Source organism: Adiantum capillus-veneris, chromosome 17 (genome assembly GCF_014529385.1).
Source record: "Adiantum capillus-veneris isolate H3 chromosome 17, ASM1452938v2, whole genome shotgun sequence".
NCBI lineage: Eukaryota > Viridiplantae > Streptophyta > Polypodiopsida > Polypodiales > Pteridaceae > Adiantum > Adiantum capillus-veneris.
Window position 1 is genome coordinate 134,342,090 of NC_140947.1, and position 18,198 is coordinate 134,360,287.

The following is an 18,198-nucleotide window of genomic DNA, read 5'->3' on the forward strand; positions in this document are numbered from 1 at the left end:
GAAATTTGAACCCGCGACGTTGCGGTCCGAGTTTAGGGTCACATGGGCTAATCACCTCACCTGCGCATGCATTGTGTACCCACAGCCAGTTTTACAACATTCTATTGTAACTGAACATGTAGTGCCCAGGTTGTCCAAGTTTAGTGCATGCCTGGGTTTAGCTTTTGGTTTGATTTTTACGGCTATGATCTTCTCGGCTTTCGCATGTGAGCTTCTCCGCCTTTGATCTGATTGCCTCCCCCTCTTAAATATGGGTGTTACTTAGTGCTGAGGCTCTCTAAGTCTCTCTTTTCTCTAAGTCTCTCTTTTGTTGCCATCGTCACAAACTTAGGCTTGCTAGGAAAATCAATGAGCACCAAGAACCTTAAGGCTTCCAACATCATTGCTTCTTCTGCCAAAATGATAGGTGGTAGTTAGCCCACTAATATGGCATCATTATTATGGCACACTACTACAAGCCTACAAAGGCTTTCACTATGCAAATTTGATGCCAACACCATCCTCGCTTGATGGGAATTAAGTGCCTTGACAAATACAGTAGGGTGCCATAAACAAACTTCATGTGTAGGCGATATGTAGCTCTAGGCACCAATCTCAATGAGACGATCAAGTTGGTCTAGCTAGACTCAAAGGGCGCCTCCATTTTGCAGGGTGGGTCAAAAGAAGAAGGTGCATACAACTAACTTGGCAGATTGTCTCTCCAAGCAGCCTGCTGGCCATGTTGCACGTCCAAGAGTGTGAATAGGAGCGAGCTTCAAGTATGTGTCATAGGTCTTTCCACTTAAGCCCGAACTGCATGCCTTTTGTAGTTTCTAATGGCTTCACAAGACATTTTTGACACGTTCCCATTGTCCACTTGATTCTGGGAATGTGGAGTATGACAACATCATGAGCACTCGATGGAGGGAATTCTTGATGACTAGGTATAAATGGGGGTGGGTAGGAGATTGTTGGGACACGGTAGACAGGGATGACAACTACCCTTTGGTCCCAACTGCACACAGTTAGATCAACACCTTTGGGAGAAAAAATGTGAAATAATTTTTTTCCCTACATGGAAAACTAGCAAAAACTCTTTGACATGCCAATTGCCATGTTGTTGAGATGAAAGAGATGATTTGGTATGAGCATGAAATATCATGTTGAGGTTATCCCGAGTATAGTGGGGGGAACCTAAAATTTTCATGGGATTTTGCTTGTCCATGTTGTACTCGAATTCATCTGAAGTTTTTTTGCTTTTACTTTCCATTGATTGGGCAATGGGTAACATGTTAAAAGAAACATTTCTTCAAATTTACAGTCTAGGCATGAACATCCAATCGCATTGTAAAAGAAAATAAAAGAATCTTGGGACTTCCCTTAGCAAAAGGACATGTAGGCTTTGTATATTCACAAACTTGGATTAATGTTATCGTTGTATGGTAGGCCTCATGATTCTATCACTTGTTGATTTAGATACCAAGTAATTTTGAGCATGATCGAAGTTCTTGTCCCTTTTTTCAACCAAGCATGTACACCCAATCCAACCCTAGATCATCATCAAACAAACCCTTTAAGTCTCTTCCACCCCTAACTCCTTTACTCAAACAAATAACTTTCTTATTTTAAAAATAAATTCAATTTGGAGTGCTCGTTACGTATGAATTTTGGGGAGCTTTATCAATCCAAGTACATTCCCATGAGAAGAGGAGGGATGCTTAAGAGGAATTGTTTCATTATCACAAGACCATTTTGTCATATCTCTTTGCACATGACTTTGTAAACAAAATGAAAATTTCCCCTATGTTGCTATCATCAATGTGCAAAAGAAATTTCCGTATTATCATTGTTTTGGTGAGGTTCCCATATGTCAAGGAAAAAGATTTAAAGAACAAAACCACTTCATTATTGACTCATACATGCTAAGTTGGAACTGTTTTTGAAACTATCATCAAGGCCACTATAAAAGATTTCTTATCAATAAGATGTAGGCTACACAGATTTGACATACATGCTTCCATGGGTTCTAGTTAAAGCATCAATTTTGAATTGGCACAGGTAATCTTGGCTCTTTACTATATATTCTTCTAGTACTAGTGTCTATCTCACCTACTGGCTCTACGCACCCTTATTAACACGAATCTATACAGATGCCTTCTAGCTAGCCCCCAAAAGGTATAGACTATCCTTGGTACCGTGTTCCCATGCACAGTCTCCTTCGGCCGCTCCCTATCTCTGGATCCTCCTCGCTTGCACAGCTGCGAGCAAGCTCCAACCTACTGGTTATCGGCCGCTGTCCTACACTTCAAACATTGCGTATGGATGCTGCCTTACAAACAAACGAGAGGGAGAGACAAACATCGGGCTCCCCTGCACACAAGCGAGAGCGAGAGAGAGACATTGAAGCCTACCCTGCAAACAAACCATTTCGCAATTGCCTGTACGCAACACTCTTCCCACTATAGCCTACGTTCTTGCCTCCCTCTCCCTGTGGTGCCATGCACATGTCCTCCTATCCCCCTCCTCTCCTCAGCAGGCCTTCAGAGCTACGACAAAGAGGACCTGGCCCGCTCGTCATGCCATCAGCTCCATCAGCACCACGTGGCTGGCGGAGCGTAGACACGTGGTTGCAAGGAACAGGCAAGTGCAGGGCAGCATCGAGCCGGGTGGAGGGCTCTCTCTCTCTCTCTCTCTCTCTCTCTCTCTCTCTCTTTCCACGTGCCATCTGTCCCTCTTTTTCGCCTCAAAACCATACAAGCATCAAAGGGGATTCCACTGAATGGGACCCTTGAAAAGATTGGCAGTGCTTGTTGGGTCTATTCTTCATACATTAATTAGTTTCCCCATAAGATTCCTTCAACCCCTTAACTTTTAGAATTGGAGCCGATGCACACGCTCCTCTCCGGCTCCCCTCTCCTCAGTTGTTGCGTCCTCCTCCATCCCGCCTTCCTGCGCATTGGCATGAGCTCTGCACCCCTGGTCTAGCTCATGCCATCTACCTCTCGTCTTCATCCTAATGCTCCGCACTCTCCCTGCTTGCCTTTGAGCGTCGTCTGTTTCTTCTTCATTGTCTCTATCTTGCAAGAGAATTCACCTCTTTCTGTGCCCTCAAGACCACTCCTCGCACTATCTCCCTGCCTACGGGGCTATGCACATCCAATATAGGTGCGTGCAATCATCGATAGGGCCTGCACGAAAGCGACAGACAGCCGATAGAGGACAACCGCAGGATCTGTGTGTGTGTGTGTGTGTGTGTGTGTGTGTGTGTGTGTGTGTGTGTGTGTGTGTGAGAGAGAGAGAGAGAGAGAGAGAGAGAGAGAGAGAGAGAGAGAGAGAGAGAGAGAGGGGGGAGGGAGGGAGCCCTCCGCGCGATCGGCCACTCTCGCTCCCACCTCGCCAACCCATTGGCTTTAGCATGCCTTGGAGATCTCGCAGTGCATGGCAGTTCCCATCCCCAAATGACAGCACAAGCAGCCCTCCTTTGCCAAGGTGTGTGCCCCATTGTCACAATGCCAACAAAAAATCTGCATTTATTGCTCACGCGTCTACGTCGCCATGCACTATCTCCGCCTCTGTTGTTGCACTGACACACGGATCTCTCGCTCTCAAACAAATGTGCAATTATCCAATTAGAAAGGGGTGTCTCTGTTCTCCACTTATCCTTTCCCTCCCTTTTCTAAAGCAAAAACGGCAGCATTTGTGGAGATTCCTATGTAAAGAAATGAAAAAAAGATTATAGGCACATATTCCTTACTAATGGCTCCTAGCTCTACTTTCACTTTTCAATACACTGAATCTTCCCAAGATGCTTCAACATCTCCGATTAGCTCCAAAATCATTCCTAATGCCTAGGATTTGACCTCAGCACGTAGAGACTATAAAGAGAAGCTTAACCACTAGGTTATTCGGTTTGGTTGCCCTTAGGGGATCCCTTGAGCACTAATTAATGGTTTCTAAAAAACTCGTTTTGGGGACCTACTCCTTACTGGCTCCATTCTACGATTCATTAATTAATTAAACTCTGAGATTCTCCTCTCAAACTTATCAAAAGCAAAAAGCCCTCCCATCCCAACCGTTCCTGCGTAGCCATCAGTGCAAGCTCGTCGACATCGCACTCAACTCACGATTCCATCATCGGCCACACGCTACAAGCTCTGCAAGCCTACTCCCTTCCCCTCTGCGCAACCCTGCTCAGTGCTTCCCCTTTGCATTAATGCTAATGGTGTTGCTTCGCCTCCCCAAGCTATCATGCTCTGTGTTACCAATGCCATTGGTCGTGAGAGAGGACCAAGAGCGCGAGAGACAAGGTCTTGAGGCATGTCGAACTGAGGTCTGGACTTTGTGTCGTACCTTGATTTGCAAGCGTGAGGAACAACCTCCTTTATAGTGTGTGCAGACGAGAGAGAAATAGAGGGCATGGCCATTGTTGTGTCTATGGGCAAGATATGTAGAGAGAGAGAGAGAGAGAGAGAGAGAGAGAGATCATCCTGCTCAACGAAGAACAAAAGCCAGAGGCAGACGTTGGACCCGTGGCTTGGTCTGCACACAAATGAGACGAAGAGACAACGAGACTGAAATATCTACCGCTCTCTCTCTTTCTTGCTCTCTCTCCACCACCTGGCCTATCTCATTTTGTCCAAAAAAAGTAAATCGTCAACCTGCCCTCGCCCCTTTCATTTAACTCTTCAAGCCAAGTTTCCTTTAAAAATCAAAGTGAATCTCTTAACATTCCCTTTAAAGGTCTCTCAAAAAGTCGTTTTGGGGACCTACTCCTTACTTTCTAGACACTATTAGCTTTTGCAAGAATTCTCAAAAGAAAAGCAAGAAGTGATCAATGGGCATGAAAGCAACAATTTATACTAAAGCAAAATTATCAACATCTAACTTTCAAAGATTTTGTCTCTCACGAGGCATGAAAATATTTCCTTCTATGGGCCTTGCTATACAACATCTATAGAATATAGCAGGACATACAAATTGACATTTAGCATCTAGCATTGAAAGAACACGAGCATGACTAATTTGGCAAGGGCCACACTGAGTGAAAGGGATATATATTTGAAAAATGCTATAATGTTTATGGGAGGAGACGTACATGCTACATGTGAATTCTTGCAAACAAAAAGTATTTTAAAAATAAAATTTTCATCGAATCTCGTCTATAATTATAATATATGCCTCTCTTATGTCCAAATATTACTCATCGGTCTCATAAATAGAGAGGGGATACTACTGATTTGTGGTTGGTATCTTGAATTGATAGTAAATTGTAGATGCAATGCTGCTACTAATAGTGTCTTGTTGTTGTTGCTCCAATGGCAAAAAGCACCCAATAATAATATAGAAGTGATTAGGATAGCAGGAGTGAATTTCATGTGTCTGTCAACCTCGTTTATCGCTATATATGTGAGGTATGCCGCCACGTAGGAGATACATATTTCTAGATTGTGAGCAAAGATGTCATGTTGCATGCTCCAATCTTTATACAATGTAGTAATTTCAAACCATGACCTAGCATATGGACGATAAGCTAGCTTCAAGTTGGCTACAGTTTGCTCCCTAGCTTATTGACACTTTGGAGTGTAATCTTCTAGGTCTTGAGAACTTCATACTAACACCTAGTATAGAGAAACGAGGACATATATAGTATGGCATCAATTATTTAGACACCTAGTATGGTATCAATTGTTTACAGCTGAAGTAAAGATGCACAAGGTGAATTCAATACTCTAATACACCACATGCATTCACTACTTGTGAATTCACTATTGTAATACATCCCATCCATTGGCTAGCAACCGTATGCAAAGAGTTGCGTGTGTAACTAATATGTACAGATGTTGATCGACATTGAGTGTATGGTTCTGAAAACGAGTTCCAAAGAAACCGAAGCAAAGGAAGTAGTACGAAAAATTCTTAAAAAACTAAATAGATAAAGCATGAATAAACTGCAACAGTAAATGAGGTGCTTTATTGACCTGCAATGTTGTACTACTGCTTTTTGATTGTTCAATCTAGTACAGGCCGATATTTGAGTCAAGCTACAAAAAAACAATGTGAATAGTTAAACATATTGTCTTGCAATGAAACGTCACAGACTGAAAGTGCAAAGCATATAGTGCACGTCATACAGAGGTGCCATACAAGAGTATGGTGGAGAGCTGGCACTATGGTCTCTCCAAAAATTTATAAGAAACGGAAGCCGTGCCCTGCCCCGTAGCGTTTATGTGTTGCGCCAAGCAAATGCATGCGCATGGAAAATTGGATGCAGATAACGGACCTTGTAGTGTTGTCCAGCTGGAGTCGTGCTTGCGCAATTGGAACATGCAGTGTTGTGAATATATGTCCTCCCTGCCATACATAAAACACACAGATGTAGCTTAATGTTCTATGTCCTGTGATCAGTATTACCTTATCTCTCTCTCTCTCTCTCTCTCTCTCTCTCTCTCTCTCTCTCTCTCTCTCTCTCTCTCTCTCTCTCTCTCTTTGTGTGTGTGTGTGTGTGTCTTGTAAGCTACTTCGATCATCAATTATATCTTCTGACCTCATTGCTGACTAAGCCACATTATGTATCATGCTTCCTAACTGCACATGATAATAAGCATCTTGAGGTCAACATCCTCATAGCAGAAGGCACCATATTTAGTCCGCTCATCAATAATCCAAACACACAGCTGGCGAACTACTATTACGTGACGCTCATGGACATAAGTACAAGTGCCGTTCCACTCGATATCATTCACCTTCAAAATAGAGCTAGAAAGTGGCAGGGACGTTGTCATATTTAGCAGTTTTATGAAGCTCGTACTACCTTGCATTCAACTGCCTACTAGGCATAGTGGCAATCTATGACCAACTAGAATTTCTAAATGCCTAACCTTATACTACTCAACTCATCAACTTGCGGTTCAATGCAACATGACGCCGAATTTGTCAGCCCATTTGACGTATGCCATTTCCAAGGGGTTTCAATCAGGTCTCAATCAAGTAGCAATTCTCTTCACTTCAACACTGCTCAAAGGTGAGGGTGGAATGAGTGTGTTTTTGTGGCCATAGAGACGATATACTCAAGCTCGTCACCAACAACTGTAAAAGATCTATTGATTCTTTTGACAACGATCTCACTTTCAAGAGCAATAGATTTGTTTTTTGCATTGAGCGTCTGCTTCTGAACTTCCATGAGTCTCGTGCTTTGAGCAGTAGTGAGAAAAAATAAACTCTAAAGATCCAATAACCACTTTGCGCAAGCAGGGGGCGCAACAACCATCCATTAGAAACTAATGCTTCTAGTCAAAAGAAGTAACTTGAAGGCTGTCAAGGTACAATTCCTCCAAAAGATGCAGAAGCCAATGCTTACAACAGAGGGAGCTACTAGTAGTTCTATTAATGATGCAATTGAGGTGGTGGCATGAAGCCTGCGAGAAATCTAGCCCTTTTTGCATACAACCAGATTCCATATGTTTAGTCCGATCGATGTCGTCGCCACCACCCCACGTGGCCAACTCTTCTTCTCAAGCGCTAGCGGCCCTCTAATCCACAGTACCCCAACCAACCCTTGGCAGACAACCCTCCTTGAATTTTTGCTGATGTAATGGATCTTAGGCCATGGTTACACGAGGCTTAGTTTCTAGTTATTTGCACTAGTTACTAAGTCTCGTTTCTGGTCACGTGGAAATAACTAAGCTTGCTTATACAACTATGTATGCCATAGCCAACTATGCAGATTATGGCATAGTTGCAAAACGCGAACGAGAATGATTTTAATGCGCGCCCGCCAAGTAGAGTTACTCTAGCTTTGCTTCAAAAGGGCCACCCAGAGAGAAGATTCCATAACGTGCTCACCACGTAGGGCATGCAAAATCGTGCAGCTTTATGGTTGCGCTCAAGTGTTATCAAATTCTATCGTGTCACCGGCCAATCTATCCCCTGCAACGTCCATCTGGCAATGCTATGGGTACTGGCAGCTCTCGTGTGACCACACAAACGTTCAGCGACATGGGGACCAACAACCTGACCAAAATCTTATTTGGGGTCGATGCCCTCATGTCTAGGAGATAAGCAACCACTAACATTCCTGAATGAAAAAAGTTTCAGAGGAATGGGTTTTGGGCAAGTGCAAAGTATTTATAAAATCATAATTGGATCCCATGCCCTTGCTTACAACTCCTTGATCAAGAGCTTTGTGAATATTTGCATATACTTTGTCCCTATTTCCGTATATTTTTAATTTTCCAAGCATTCTTATGATTCCTCGCTCACAACTAACGTTCACATGAGACCCACATTCTCAACACAACCTATTGTATTTGACTGACAAGAGACAGTTCCATTGTTCACAAGCCATAGATAACCCAAAACCTCTGAAAATCACCCACAAAGAAAAACAAGACGATGCTGGCTTTGCTCGCACATGAGCTTTAATGTAACCATCAAATGTGGAACCTACATGTTCACATGAAAGCGAAGAGCCATGAAGAAAAGCCTACCTCGTTGACATTTCAAGAGCATTCTTTAGTAACAGATATAGAGTATGTAGGCCAAGTTCCTCCCTATTCATTCCAATAGTGCAAGGTCGACAATGTCATTGTTTTCCCCATCGGCATATTGGAATCGGGCTTCTTTTGCGGTGAAGCCTCATTACCTAATTATTATAAGCCTACTAGCACCTTCCCCACGTAGCGATCATAGCAGCTTTGTGTGCAACAAGGCCCAGTGGCCAGCTGAACAGTATGTCCAGCTTCAACTACCTTACTCAGCTAGTTTTTGTTTCTGCGGGCGCAACTAGTTATGGTCAGCATTATGCCGCTCCAAGTATAGCTTATACAGATTCAACAACCCTGTGCCATCGGCTATCCTTCAATGTTCATGGAAATGATATGCAGTAGGTAGTGCTCATCATGTCGGCAAGCATCCGAAGTACCTTCCAGCTTGATGATCTACGAAATATAGCCAGGGTTTGCAAGGTCTCCAGTACTCTTAAGATTCACACCAATTCTTGTCTGCGATGTTTGACCATGCAGCAGCAAGCCGGGCAGAATCGGGAGATATTTCGTGCGATCAAGCCATTGCAGAGGCCCGAACTCAGATGAAAGCAGTAGGGTCTCTCTCTCTCTCTCTCTCTCTCTCTCTCTCTCTCTCAAAGAGTAGAACCTGCTGCTTCTGGGGAGCCTGCGAACTGGAATTGGCTGTCCGAGCTGCTTGTGGGGAGCCTGCGAATTGCCTGTGGTGCCTGCTAACTCTTGCACGCCTTTGTCTCCAAACTGCTTCTGGAGAGCCTGCGAAGCTGCTGTACTTGTTTCACGGCGACGTTTTTATTATTAAGCGGGCTTTTTTTAGCTTTTTTTGCTAGCGTGGAAAGCTGCCACGTGGTTTCTTGTGTAATCAAATAGGGGGAAGAGAGCCTTTGGCTCACCAAGTAAAAATTCTAGAGTGATCCCTACACTTCCTTAGCCTTTAAGCACTCACAGCTTGAGAATCACTACACACATGCATCATTGATGGCCATGCACTTGCACTGTGCCTTCTGCCACCACCCATCATCTCAAGGAGGATGCTTTGCTCCATTTTCAAGAGAAGGAGTTTATTGGCCGTATAAGAGCACAAAATAACCCTTTCTAAAGGATCCAAGGGACACCATTGCATTATCATGAGATGCATGTATGGAGACAAGCTTTCTCAATCATGTCAATAAGGAAATTTTAAAAAAAGATTTTTTTTTCTCCAAATTACAATAATGTTTAACTAGATTAACTTAATCTTAATCGAGAGAGAGAGAGAGAGAGAGAGAGAGAGAGAGAGAGTGCACGTTAACATCTACCAAAGCACAATGTGATTATGAGACAAAAGCTAGTACATCTGATCATGTCTCCCTCAATCATGGATCAAAAAAATGTGCAAAAATGAGCTATAGAGTGTGTATAAAATGAATCACTGGTTGAACTCAAATCCATGCATATCTAGCTCTATGATGCTATGCAATGTGGAAATACGCTACTTCCACCCACTGGATATATGAAGGAATAATACGGATTGCATCAGTGATGGTGGGGAGAGGATCTCTTGTAGAACCTCAACGAAAGCTCCCTTTGGTGTGGGTACTCCATCATTTGCCTTAGCGGTCCAAACTCCATCGTGAACTTTGATCTCATAGTATGCCATGCATCTACATACAAAGTGTTCCTTTGACTCATTCTCTAGGTTGCATAGTCTGCATATCCTCTCCTCTTGTGTCATCCCAATTGCTCTCCCGAGCTTCAATCTCTGGTGTGTGATTAGGCTATAAGATGCCTAATAATACATCTCATAGCATGTGACATAAAGTTATCCATGTATAACAACCTCTTCACCAACCCATACTCTATGAGATGCAAGAGGTCATCATGATAGTGTTGCATCTTAGTAGGTATAAATCCATGTCCTCTGGATGTATAATTGGTGTAGGTCGTGCCTCATTACTATGTTCCTATCCATGTTGGATAGCCTGCAAAAACCAACATGAAAGTCAATAACTTTAAAGGTTAATGAGTATTGTTTACTGCTTTTGAAGTGGGTTGACGATGTGCTAAGGGAATTTGGGTGGAAAATGCTGGTTCCAAAGTTGTTTTCTATTTTCAAGGTAGATAGCAATGCACGATAAAATAATTATGTAGCTCCAAGTTGAAAGTACAAAAATTCTAAAGCATTTTTTTCATGAGAGGAAAGCAAATGTGCAATCAACACTGCTAAAGTGCAGATCGGAACTAGACCACTTGAGCTCCGAGTCAATGTAGGTTTGCCTCAACTTTATCTTTGAGCAAGCTCCCGCAAATGACACATCAAAAATCATGGGTCTTCTAAGTAATCCATGAATTAATTGTAAAAAAATTTCAAAGCTTAAAGTTCTCCTCCACAAATAAAGCATCTAATAAAAAATTTTAGTGCTTCTTGGTTTTCTACTCTCTTTGCATAAGCTATGGGTGTCTACCTTGTGCCCAAGCATGCCACAACCACTCGATGCTTTACCACATCCTCATGAAACACAGAAAGTCCATGAAGAGCTTCTTGTTCGGGATGCCATCGTCTACTAGTAGATGGCAAGGTAGCCGTGGGGTGTTTTCAACAGTGTGAGTTGAAGGACTCTTCTTAGTGAAGGTGGTGAGTGATGAAAGAGGAAAAGGGGGACTTGACAAGGAACAACAAGCCATGAGGAAAGGAGATGAGAGGGGAATCTTAATGAAATCCTCGAAAGAATCCATTTTCTCAAGAAGTTGAGCAGATAGGCAATAGGACCAATGCTTGTTATTATTATAATGTAGGGAATCTACATGAGGTCCTCCTCGAAGCAAAGAATTGCCTTGCTCTTGATGTTGCTGGTCATGGCGCTTAACATGCCTCGTGATTATTTGACACACCCCTTGTCAAGTGAGATCAATGGTCCCCATTAATTGGGGGCGACGGGATTGGTTTTGCGTCATTGATGGAAATCCCCAAGTGATCACAATTAAAGTGATCCCCATGTGAACTCAATGTGAACATCAAGTGATCGTGAAGTGATCCTCGTGTGAATCCCAACTAGTATGTGATCACCTTGTGAACCAACCTATTCAAAAGTGATCACTGCGTGATCCCAACCAAACCATCCCAAAGTGACCTCCATGTGAACACCATGTGATCCCCACCCCGTCATTTTTACCATATTATTTCACGTTCGCACCTCCATTTCAAGTGATGTGCGATAGCTTAACGAGAGAGTCGTAGCCTCTGGTGTGGTAGGTGGTGGGCTCAAGGAGCGGAGGCACAAACCGGCTTGAATCTTTTTATTCTTGAGAATAAGTGGATGGTCCACATCATCCAAAAATCGTGGACCGTCGATCCCACCTGAAAAGGGGGGTGTCAAATAGTCATGAGGCTTAACAGGATGCCAATGCATAGCAGCAATGCCGTGGGTAGAGCAGGCTGGTAGACGACAGGATGGGCACCGATAGTGTGACTACATACCTCCGATCGACCGATGGAAAATTGACATATCTTGAATATTTTAGCATAAAACTATCAGTTTGAACCTTTCCCATCGAGTGGAGCAGGTTGTTGTCGACTTGAGGTGCTTGGTCTCAAAATTCTAGCTAAAGGGACCTTGCCAATTCTAACTATAGCAAACCAGTAATGCTTGGCATTCTTGCTACGCAACATGGATTGCTTCTACTTTTGATGGTTTCCTTGCATGTGCTCAAGAGACTCCGACCAACTTGCCCTTCATCAGTTGGACCTCGCCGGTCGGGTGCATGTGCGCTCCAGAAGAGAGAAAAGCTGATGCATCGATTTATATCCGATATGGTGACGTGCGCGTTTGTGGGACATGTTTTTGATTGGTTGTCGGCGGTAAGGGCTGGAGTTGGCATCAAACATACTTTGCTATCTTTTCTTATATGAATTGAACATGAGTCGAGGCAGCCTGATGCCATTGATAGTCAGAGACGGAGATTGATCCCTGCCATGAAGGTTTTTTGGTTCCCAGAGTTTCATAAAAAAGGATTCAAAAACCTGGCGAGGAATCTCAAATCTCATAGACATTTCTCCTAGAGTATGTATGCGGGTAAGATTTCGGAAAATGTCGCTTTAGAGGGTATATGAGCGAGATGCCGTGTAGTTGGATGAGTGGACAAAATTCATTATGAGCCTAAGTAGCCATGCACACGGAATCTTAAAAAAACGAATTTATTTAGGCATGTTCCTATAACTTTGAGAAATGATTTTATTAGAGAAAATCTCGGCAGATACTGGCTTTGGGATTGAAAAGAGAAGGACGTTGTGGCAGGTAACAAAGGGAGGCGACACGGGAGTCTACCTTCCGAAGGGGATGTGACGTGGACAGGTGGCAAGCGAAGTCTACACCTCGCAAGGCAGGGTAGCCAGGGCTGCGTCTTTAGGGGCAAGCCAGCAACAACAACACATGGAGCTGGCGAGTTAGCATGCTAGGTGGCACAACATGGTCCTTGGCTCACGGGAGTGTATACTTAACACATCCCACGATCTGGGGTCGAGGATTTTGCTCATGGAAAGGCTTGAAGAACTGAACTAGAGTTCTGGTGGAATCTGCGAAGATTCTACATTGAAAATTAGAAACCAATAAGTTGGTCTAATTTTGAGCAATTTCCAGCAAAATCAATTTGTAGCGAATTAGGAAAGGACACGTAAGCAAAATCCCAAGAACATTCCGTCTCTAAATTGAGGGGCCGGTTCACGTCCTTGCAGGGCACGAGATGATGAGCAGGCTTCACTTCACCAGGCGCTTCACTTCACCAGGTCGTGGCAAGCGGAACTGGCTCAGGTTCGGATGTTTCACAACTGACGCTTATTTAGCTTTGTGTTCAATTTACCGATTCAGGTTCAATGAACTCAGGCATCTGTCCGAAAGAAAGAAAAACCCATCTGTCCGAGAAAGACGAAACAGATCAGAAAGAGGAAAAGACTTGCCAGAGAAATTAGAAAAGGTGCTGGTGAACGAAAAAAAATTCCAAGGAGAGGTCTTCAAAGTTATCGAGGTACAAGATTATCACAGACACACACACACACACACAGAGAGAGAGAGAGAGAGAGAGAGAGAGAGAGAGAGAGAGATTGCATCAACGATGGTATCTGAAGAGACCGCCCTATGCGCCTTTGCATCAACGATGGTATCGGAAGAGACTTCCCTATGCTCCACTTGGGAGGTAGGGGCTTTCCTGAGAGAGAGAGAGAGAGAGAGAGAGAGAGAGAGAGAGACTCTGTTCTCTAGGGAGGCTTCAAGGGCTGGACAGTTTTCAAGCCAACTCTTGAATCAATACCAACCTCTCTACCAGAACCTCCCGACTGTCACCTACCAAAAGGTATGCAGGATGAGGATTGGAACGAATGGAATGATTTTTTCGTGAAGAACAGGGAGGCGTGGTGGAAGAAGGGCTTTCTCAATGTATATATTGAAGGAGATGTGCCTGATCCAGCTGACACCTCCGCTTATGTGAAGTTTATGTGCTATGAGAAGGCTATCTCTCAGAAAAGGTCCAAAAGGGAGAGTATCTATCAAAGAGCAATGAGCAGATAATGGAGCTCAAAAAACCTTAGGGTTAGCTTCATTAAAGACTTCCAAAGGATAGTGTTAAAAGTCCTTAGACATAGGACCTTTATGTACTTTAGACCTTAGGCAAGCTAGGCTTGTGCTTGAGGTGCTTGTCATGTTTGAGTTGACTAAGGTGCTTGGGATGCTTGTCTTGCTTGAGCTGACTAAGGTACTTGAGGTGATTGTCATGCTTGATGACCAAGGTCCTTGAGGTGCTTGATGACTAAGATGCTTGAGGAGCTTGAAGTAAAAAAGGTGCCTACAAACTAAGGGGCGAGCCCAAGAAGTAGGAGAGGAGAGAGAACACACATGCACCCTCTCAAGGGTCACCCCTTCCACAAGAGGCATATAGACACATATCAAACCCCTAGCAAGGTTGCCCTCATATTGTGGCTAAAGCCTATTGGATGAACTTTAGAGAGGATCAATGAAAATTTAGGTCAATTAAATAATTATTTAAGCATTATTCAAGCCCTCTCTCTCAAAGGGGAAAGGAGAAAACTTGTCCAAATGCTACCCTATTGCTTGAAATGACCATAGTTTGTAATTGGTCAGGCTTGGCAAGGGACAATAGTGATCAAGCATGAGTAAAGAGAGAGAGAGGTCGACCTAGGCAAGGAGGAGACTCATTTTAGTACATTCTCTACACTCACACTCTCTCTCATTGTGTTGAGCAAGAACTCTGTTTCCTTCTTTAAACTTGAGAAGTAGAGAACCTACACCAACACCTCTTGGATATGGAGTGAAAATCCAACCAATATCCATACTTCAAATCATTTCTTTTCATCTTCTTCATCTCCATTACTATGCTATGCTATGCTATTCTCTAAGAGTAATGATAAGTGAGAAGACTATTTCTTTCTCGTATTCTACTTCTTCTTCCTCTTCCCTTCCCTCACTTCCTGCTAGATCTCTCCACCTTTGAAGGTGTTTGAGGTCTTGAGATTGAGGCCAGTAACAATTTAATATTTTTGTAAGGTATTTACGGGCATAATCTTTGTGCATGAAGCTTAGTACCGTCTTCATCGCACAAAAAGGTCTCAAGGAATACAAAGCATGTATTCTACCAAGTCTCTCTTCATGGGAGAATCTATAATACAAAAGCCTTTTGGACAGGCGACCAGCTCCAAGTAAATCTTGTCTTGAACTATTGTCAATTTCTCTAACTCTCTCTCTCTCTCTCCCTCTCTCTCTTCTCTATCTATCTATCTCTCTCTCTCTTACAAGTATTGTTCAGGCCAAGCTAACTAGGTAATATGGTTCTTTTGCTATCTCCAATCAAGTACTCTTCTTATGCTCACGATAAATTTCCTTAAAGAAATCCTCACTACACTCATCTTAATTCCACTACTTTTAATGTAATTTGTCCAATTCTGTTACATTGATAGCAGAGCTATTGGTTTCTCTTCTCTGGCTTAAGAAGAGAGGCCCTTAGGTTGTTCACCAAAGGTTAGACCTGTTCATTGCAAGAGGATAAGTGGGATATGGAACTATTATTCTCGTTGAAAAGAACTTAGTTTGAGCTACACTGTTGGGAACTATAGACTTAATAATGGAGTCTTTCGGGGATTGCCTTTTGCTTTGAGCTACTAGCAAGCTTAACATGAACCATAATAACCGAGCCACTACTCTTTGCAATCAACTGTCTCTAAACCACGGGTGTGGCTGCTTTAGAGCTAATAAAAGTAAAGAAGAGTAGCAACTAAAGTTTTGAGTTGCCAAAGCACAAAGTAGCATATACATAAGATTAGTTAGCATGATTGACAATAATATAGAGAGTAGAATGAATATTGATGACTCTAATTTTGCATATGAAGGTTCTACTAATGATGCCCCCATGTTTGTGAACTATCTTGTTACTAGGTTGTAATGGAAATGACCTATGAACATTGAGGATAGCGAAATCAAGAGAACTATATGAGACTTCTTTGAGAACATAGAGGGTGAACTTAACTAGCAACATAACCATTAGACTTAATTAACTTGGCATGAACAATACTTTTGCAAGAGAGATAATTAGAGAACTTGACAATAGTTGAGAACTGAATTTATGCAAAGCTGATCCCCCCACCAGAAGGATTTTTTTAATTCACTTACCGACACCCTATCACCTTTGACGCATGCCTTATCACTTTATTTGGGTCATGGACCGGGTTTGTCGGTCCTATAGGTGTGTAGGTGATTGTCGATGAGAGGCTCACCACTTATCTCATTTTTACATTATTTTTGCTATGACTCGTCACTGTGGGTGTCTATGTGTCAATGGTCAGATTCATATAAAGGTCCATTTCGACCTAAAATATTCATTTTGGAGGTGTATGCTAAAGAAGTGCTCTTGCTCTACCTCTACCTTCTTCTCCATCGTGTGCTTGAGAGTGTGTGTGTATGCTTGAGAGAGAGAGAGAGAGAGAGAGAGAGAGAGAGAGAGAGAGAGAGAGCATTGCGTCAACATCGTGTGTGTGTGTGTGTGTGTGTGTATGCTTGAGAGAGAGAGAGAGAGAGAGAGAGAGAGAGAGAGAGAGAGAGAGAGAGAGAGAGCATTGCGTCAGCATCAGTGGTTGAGCACGGCAATGATGGCTCCCTCTTCTTTGCGGCATAGAATCATTCACGACGGGAAGCATAGAGAAGTGAGTGACACACCATTTCCCCCTTTGAGCTTACTAGGACAATCTAGTTGTGTGCTTACATCTATTCGTGGCTTGCACACAGTATTCGGTAAGTCCCCAACCTCCAACACGTGCGATAGAAGCGTACATTTTTTGTGCTGTTGCTCGGGGATTACCCTGCACCAAGCTCAAGGAGCACTCAGTGTTGCCTCGTGAAGCCATTCATTTCTGTCCTTTTTGGGTTTTTTTGGAGTTTTGATTAGGTTTGTTAGTGCTGCAAGGTGCATCTTTGTGCACGTTTGGTTAGGTCTGTTTAAGCTTTGTAATGTGCCGGTTTGAACATGTGTGTTAGTGTTAGTAGCTATATAATGTGTAGGTTTTTTGCAGTGGACAGTGAGAAGGTTGTTAGTTCTGTTAGTGTTGCAGTGTGCAGTGTTATTTAGTTCTAGTTCTGACAAAACTGCAAGTTGTAGTTGCACGCATTAGGCAGGCTCTTTGCGTGTGAGCTCGACGTCCAAGACGCTTGTTTTGAGCTATCACACGCCATATTTTATGGCTTGGTTAGAAAAAAGGACAAACAAAATTTTGAGAGTAAATTTAGATTACAAAATACTCAAAAAACTAGGTGAACAGCCTTCATGGACACTAACCAACACTTCTAGGGTGTGGAGGTCACATGCACCTATGCTCTGGTTGTCTACTAGAGGAAGATCATATAGAGAGTGTCTCTTTTTACGCGGGCATCCATTATTCCTCCACATTAGGCTCTAGGCCCTCAACGGGAACTCAATGTAGTACCACTCAAGACCCACATATTGCATCTAGTGAATCTTCATCTGAGTATGACTTCACGGAAGGTTCCTGGATGCCCAATCCCGATAGTTCAAGTCAAGACATGCATGCCATGGACCCATGGTCCATGCCGAGCGTGTTTAGCCGCTTGAAAGAGACTTTTAGAGAGCCACTCACTTTGAACATGGAGGTAGTGATGTAAATGAAGGGGGTGGGGAGTAAATTCACCATTCATGACCAATGTAGACCCCATGCTCCTGAAGAGTGTGCATGTGAATACTCCATTCATTTCTCTTGAGAGCTATTCCCCTCTGAGGTTATATTACCTAATGGTAGAAGCCTTGCCTAAGTGCAAGAGGTTTGAGTGATATATCCATGTAGCTAGGGAAAAGGAAATCAAAAGCTTACACAAGGCAGATCAATGGAGAGAGCTAAAGGCGAAGCCCCTATCTCAACATCCATGCTAGTCAAGCAATCAAGTGCTCCTGAATTAGCGTCAAACCATAGACATCCACATTGTATCTAGTTTAATGGACACCCCTAGAACCTCAATCTTAGATGGAGCGTTTCTGAATGAAAATTGGGAGTATGAACTACAAACGGAGGCTTTAACCAACCTATCCACAAGTCACACCTATCACGTGGGTTGGTTAGATATTGTGCAATCCACATTGTGTGCTACTATCATAGAGGAGAAACAACAAAGAGTTTGTGATGTCATCCATAGGGTTATTGAGCTGGAGAGGC

General features: G+C 43.1%; 2 protein-coding genes across 2 annotated transcripts; one reads left to right on the forward strand and one right to left on the reverse strand.

Moving 5' to 3' along the window:
* Positions 1-5,954: 5,954 nt before the first annotated feature.
* On the reverse strand, positions 5,955-9,543 carry LOC147438127 (uncharacterized). The gene is made up of 3 exons (XM_086486701.1): positions 9,445-9,543; positions 9,130-9,270; positions 5,955-6,330 (listed from the first exon to the last, which is right to left on the reverse strand). Exons 1-3 carry the CDS (start codon positions 9,541-9,543, stop codon positions 6,166-6,168), a joined length of 405 nt encoding a protein of 134 aa, XP_086342827.1. The 3' UTR covers positions 5,955-6,165.
* Positions 9,544-13,160: 3,617 nt separating this feature from the next.
* LOC147438128 (uncharacterized) lies at positions 13,161-14,038 on the forward strand. The gene is made up of 3 exons (XM_086486702.1): positions 13,161-13,285; positions 13,358-13,499; positions 13,733-14,038. Exons 1-3 carry the CDS (start codon positions 13,218-13,220, stop codon positions 14,036-14,038), a joined length of 516 nt encoding a protein of 171 aa, XP_086342828.1. The 5' UTR covers positions 13,161-13,217.
* Positions 14,039-18,198: the final 4,160 nt, after the last annotated feature.

Excerpts from the sequence above, each read along its gene's own strand:
- LOC147438127 (XM_086486701.1), bottom strand. The coding sequence starts at position 9,543 with ATGGAGCAAAGCATCCTCCTTGAGATGATGGGTGGTGGCAGAAGGCAC. Across the intron at positions 9,271-9,444 it reads TGTGTAGTGATTCTCAAGCT|TACAGCAGCTTCGCAGGCTC; the intron begins GTGAGTGCTTAA and ends CCGTGAAACAAG. Across the intron at positions 6,331-9,129 it reads AGGCTCCCCAGAAGCAGCAG|GGAGGACATATATTCACAAC; the intron begins GTTCTACTCTTT and ends TATGTATGGCAG.
- LOC147438128 (XM_086486702.1), top strand. The coding sequence starts at position 13,218 with ATGATGAGCAGGCTTCACTTCACCAGGCGCTTCACTTCACCAGGTCGT. Across the intron at positions 13,286-13,357 it reads GGCAAGCGGAACTGGCTCAG|GCATCTGTCCGAAAGAAAGA; the intron begins GTTCGGATGTTT and ends CAATGAACTCAG. Across the intron at positions 13,500-13,732 it reads AGGTCTTCAAAGTTATCGAG|GGAGGCTTCAAGGGCTGGAC; the intron begins GTACAAGATTAT and ends TCTGTTCTCTAG.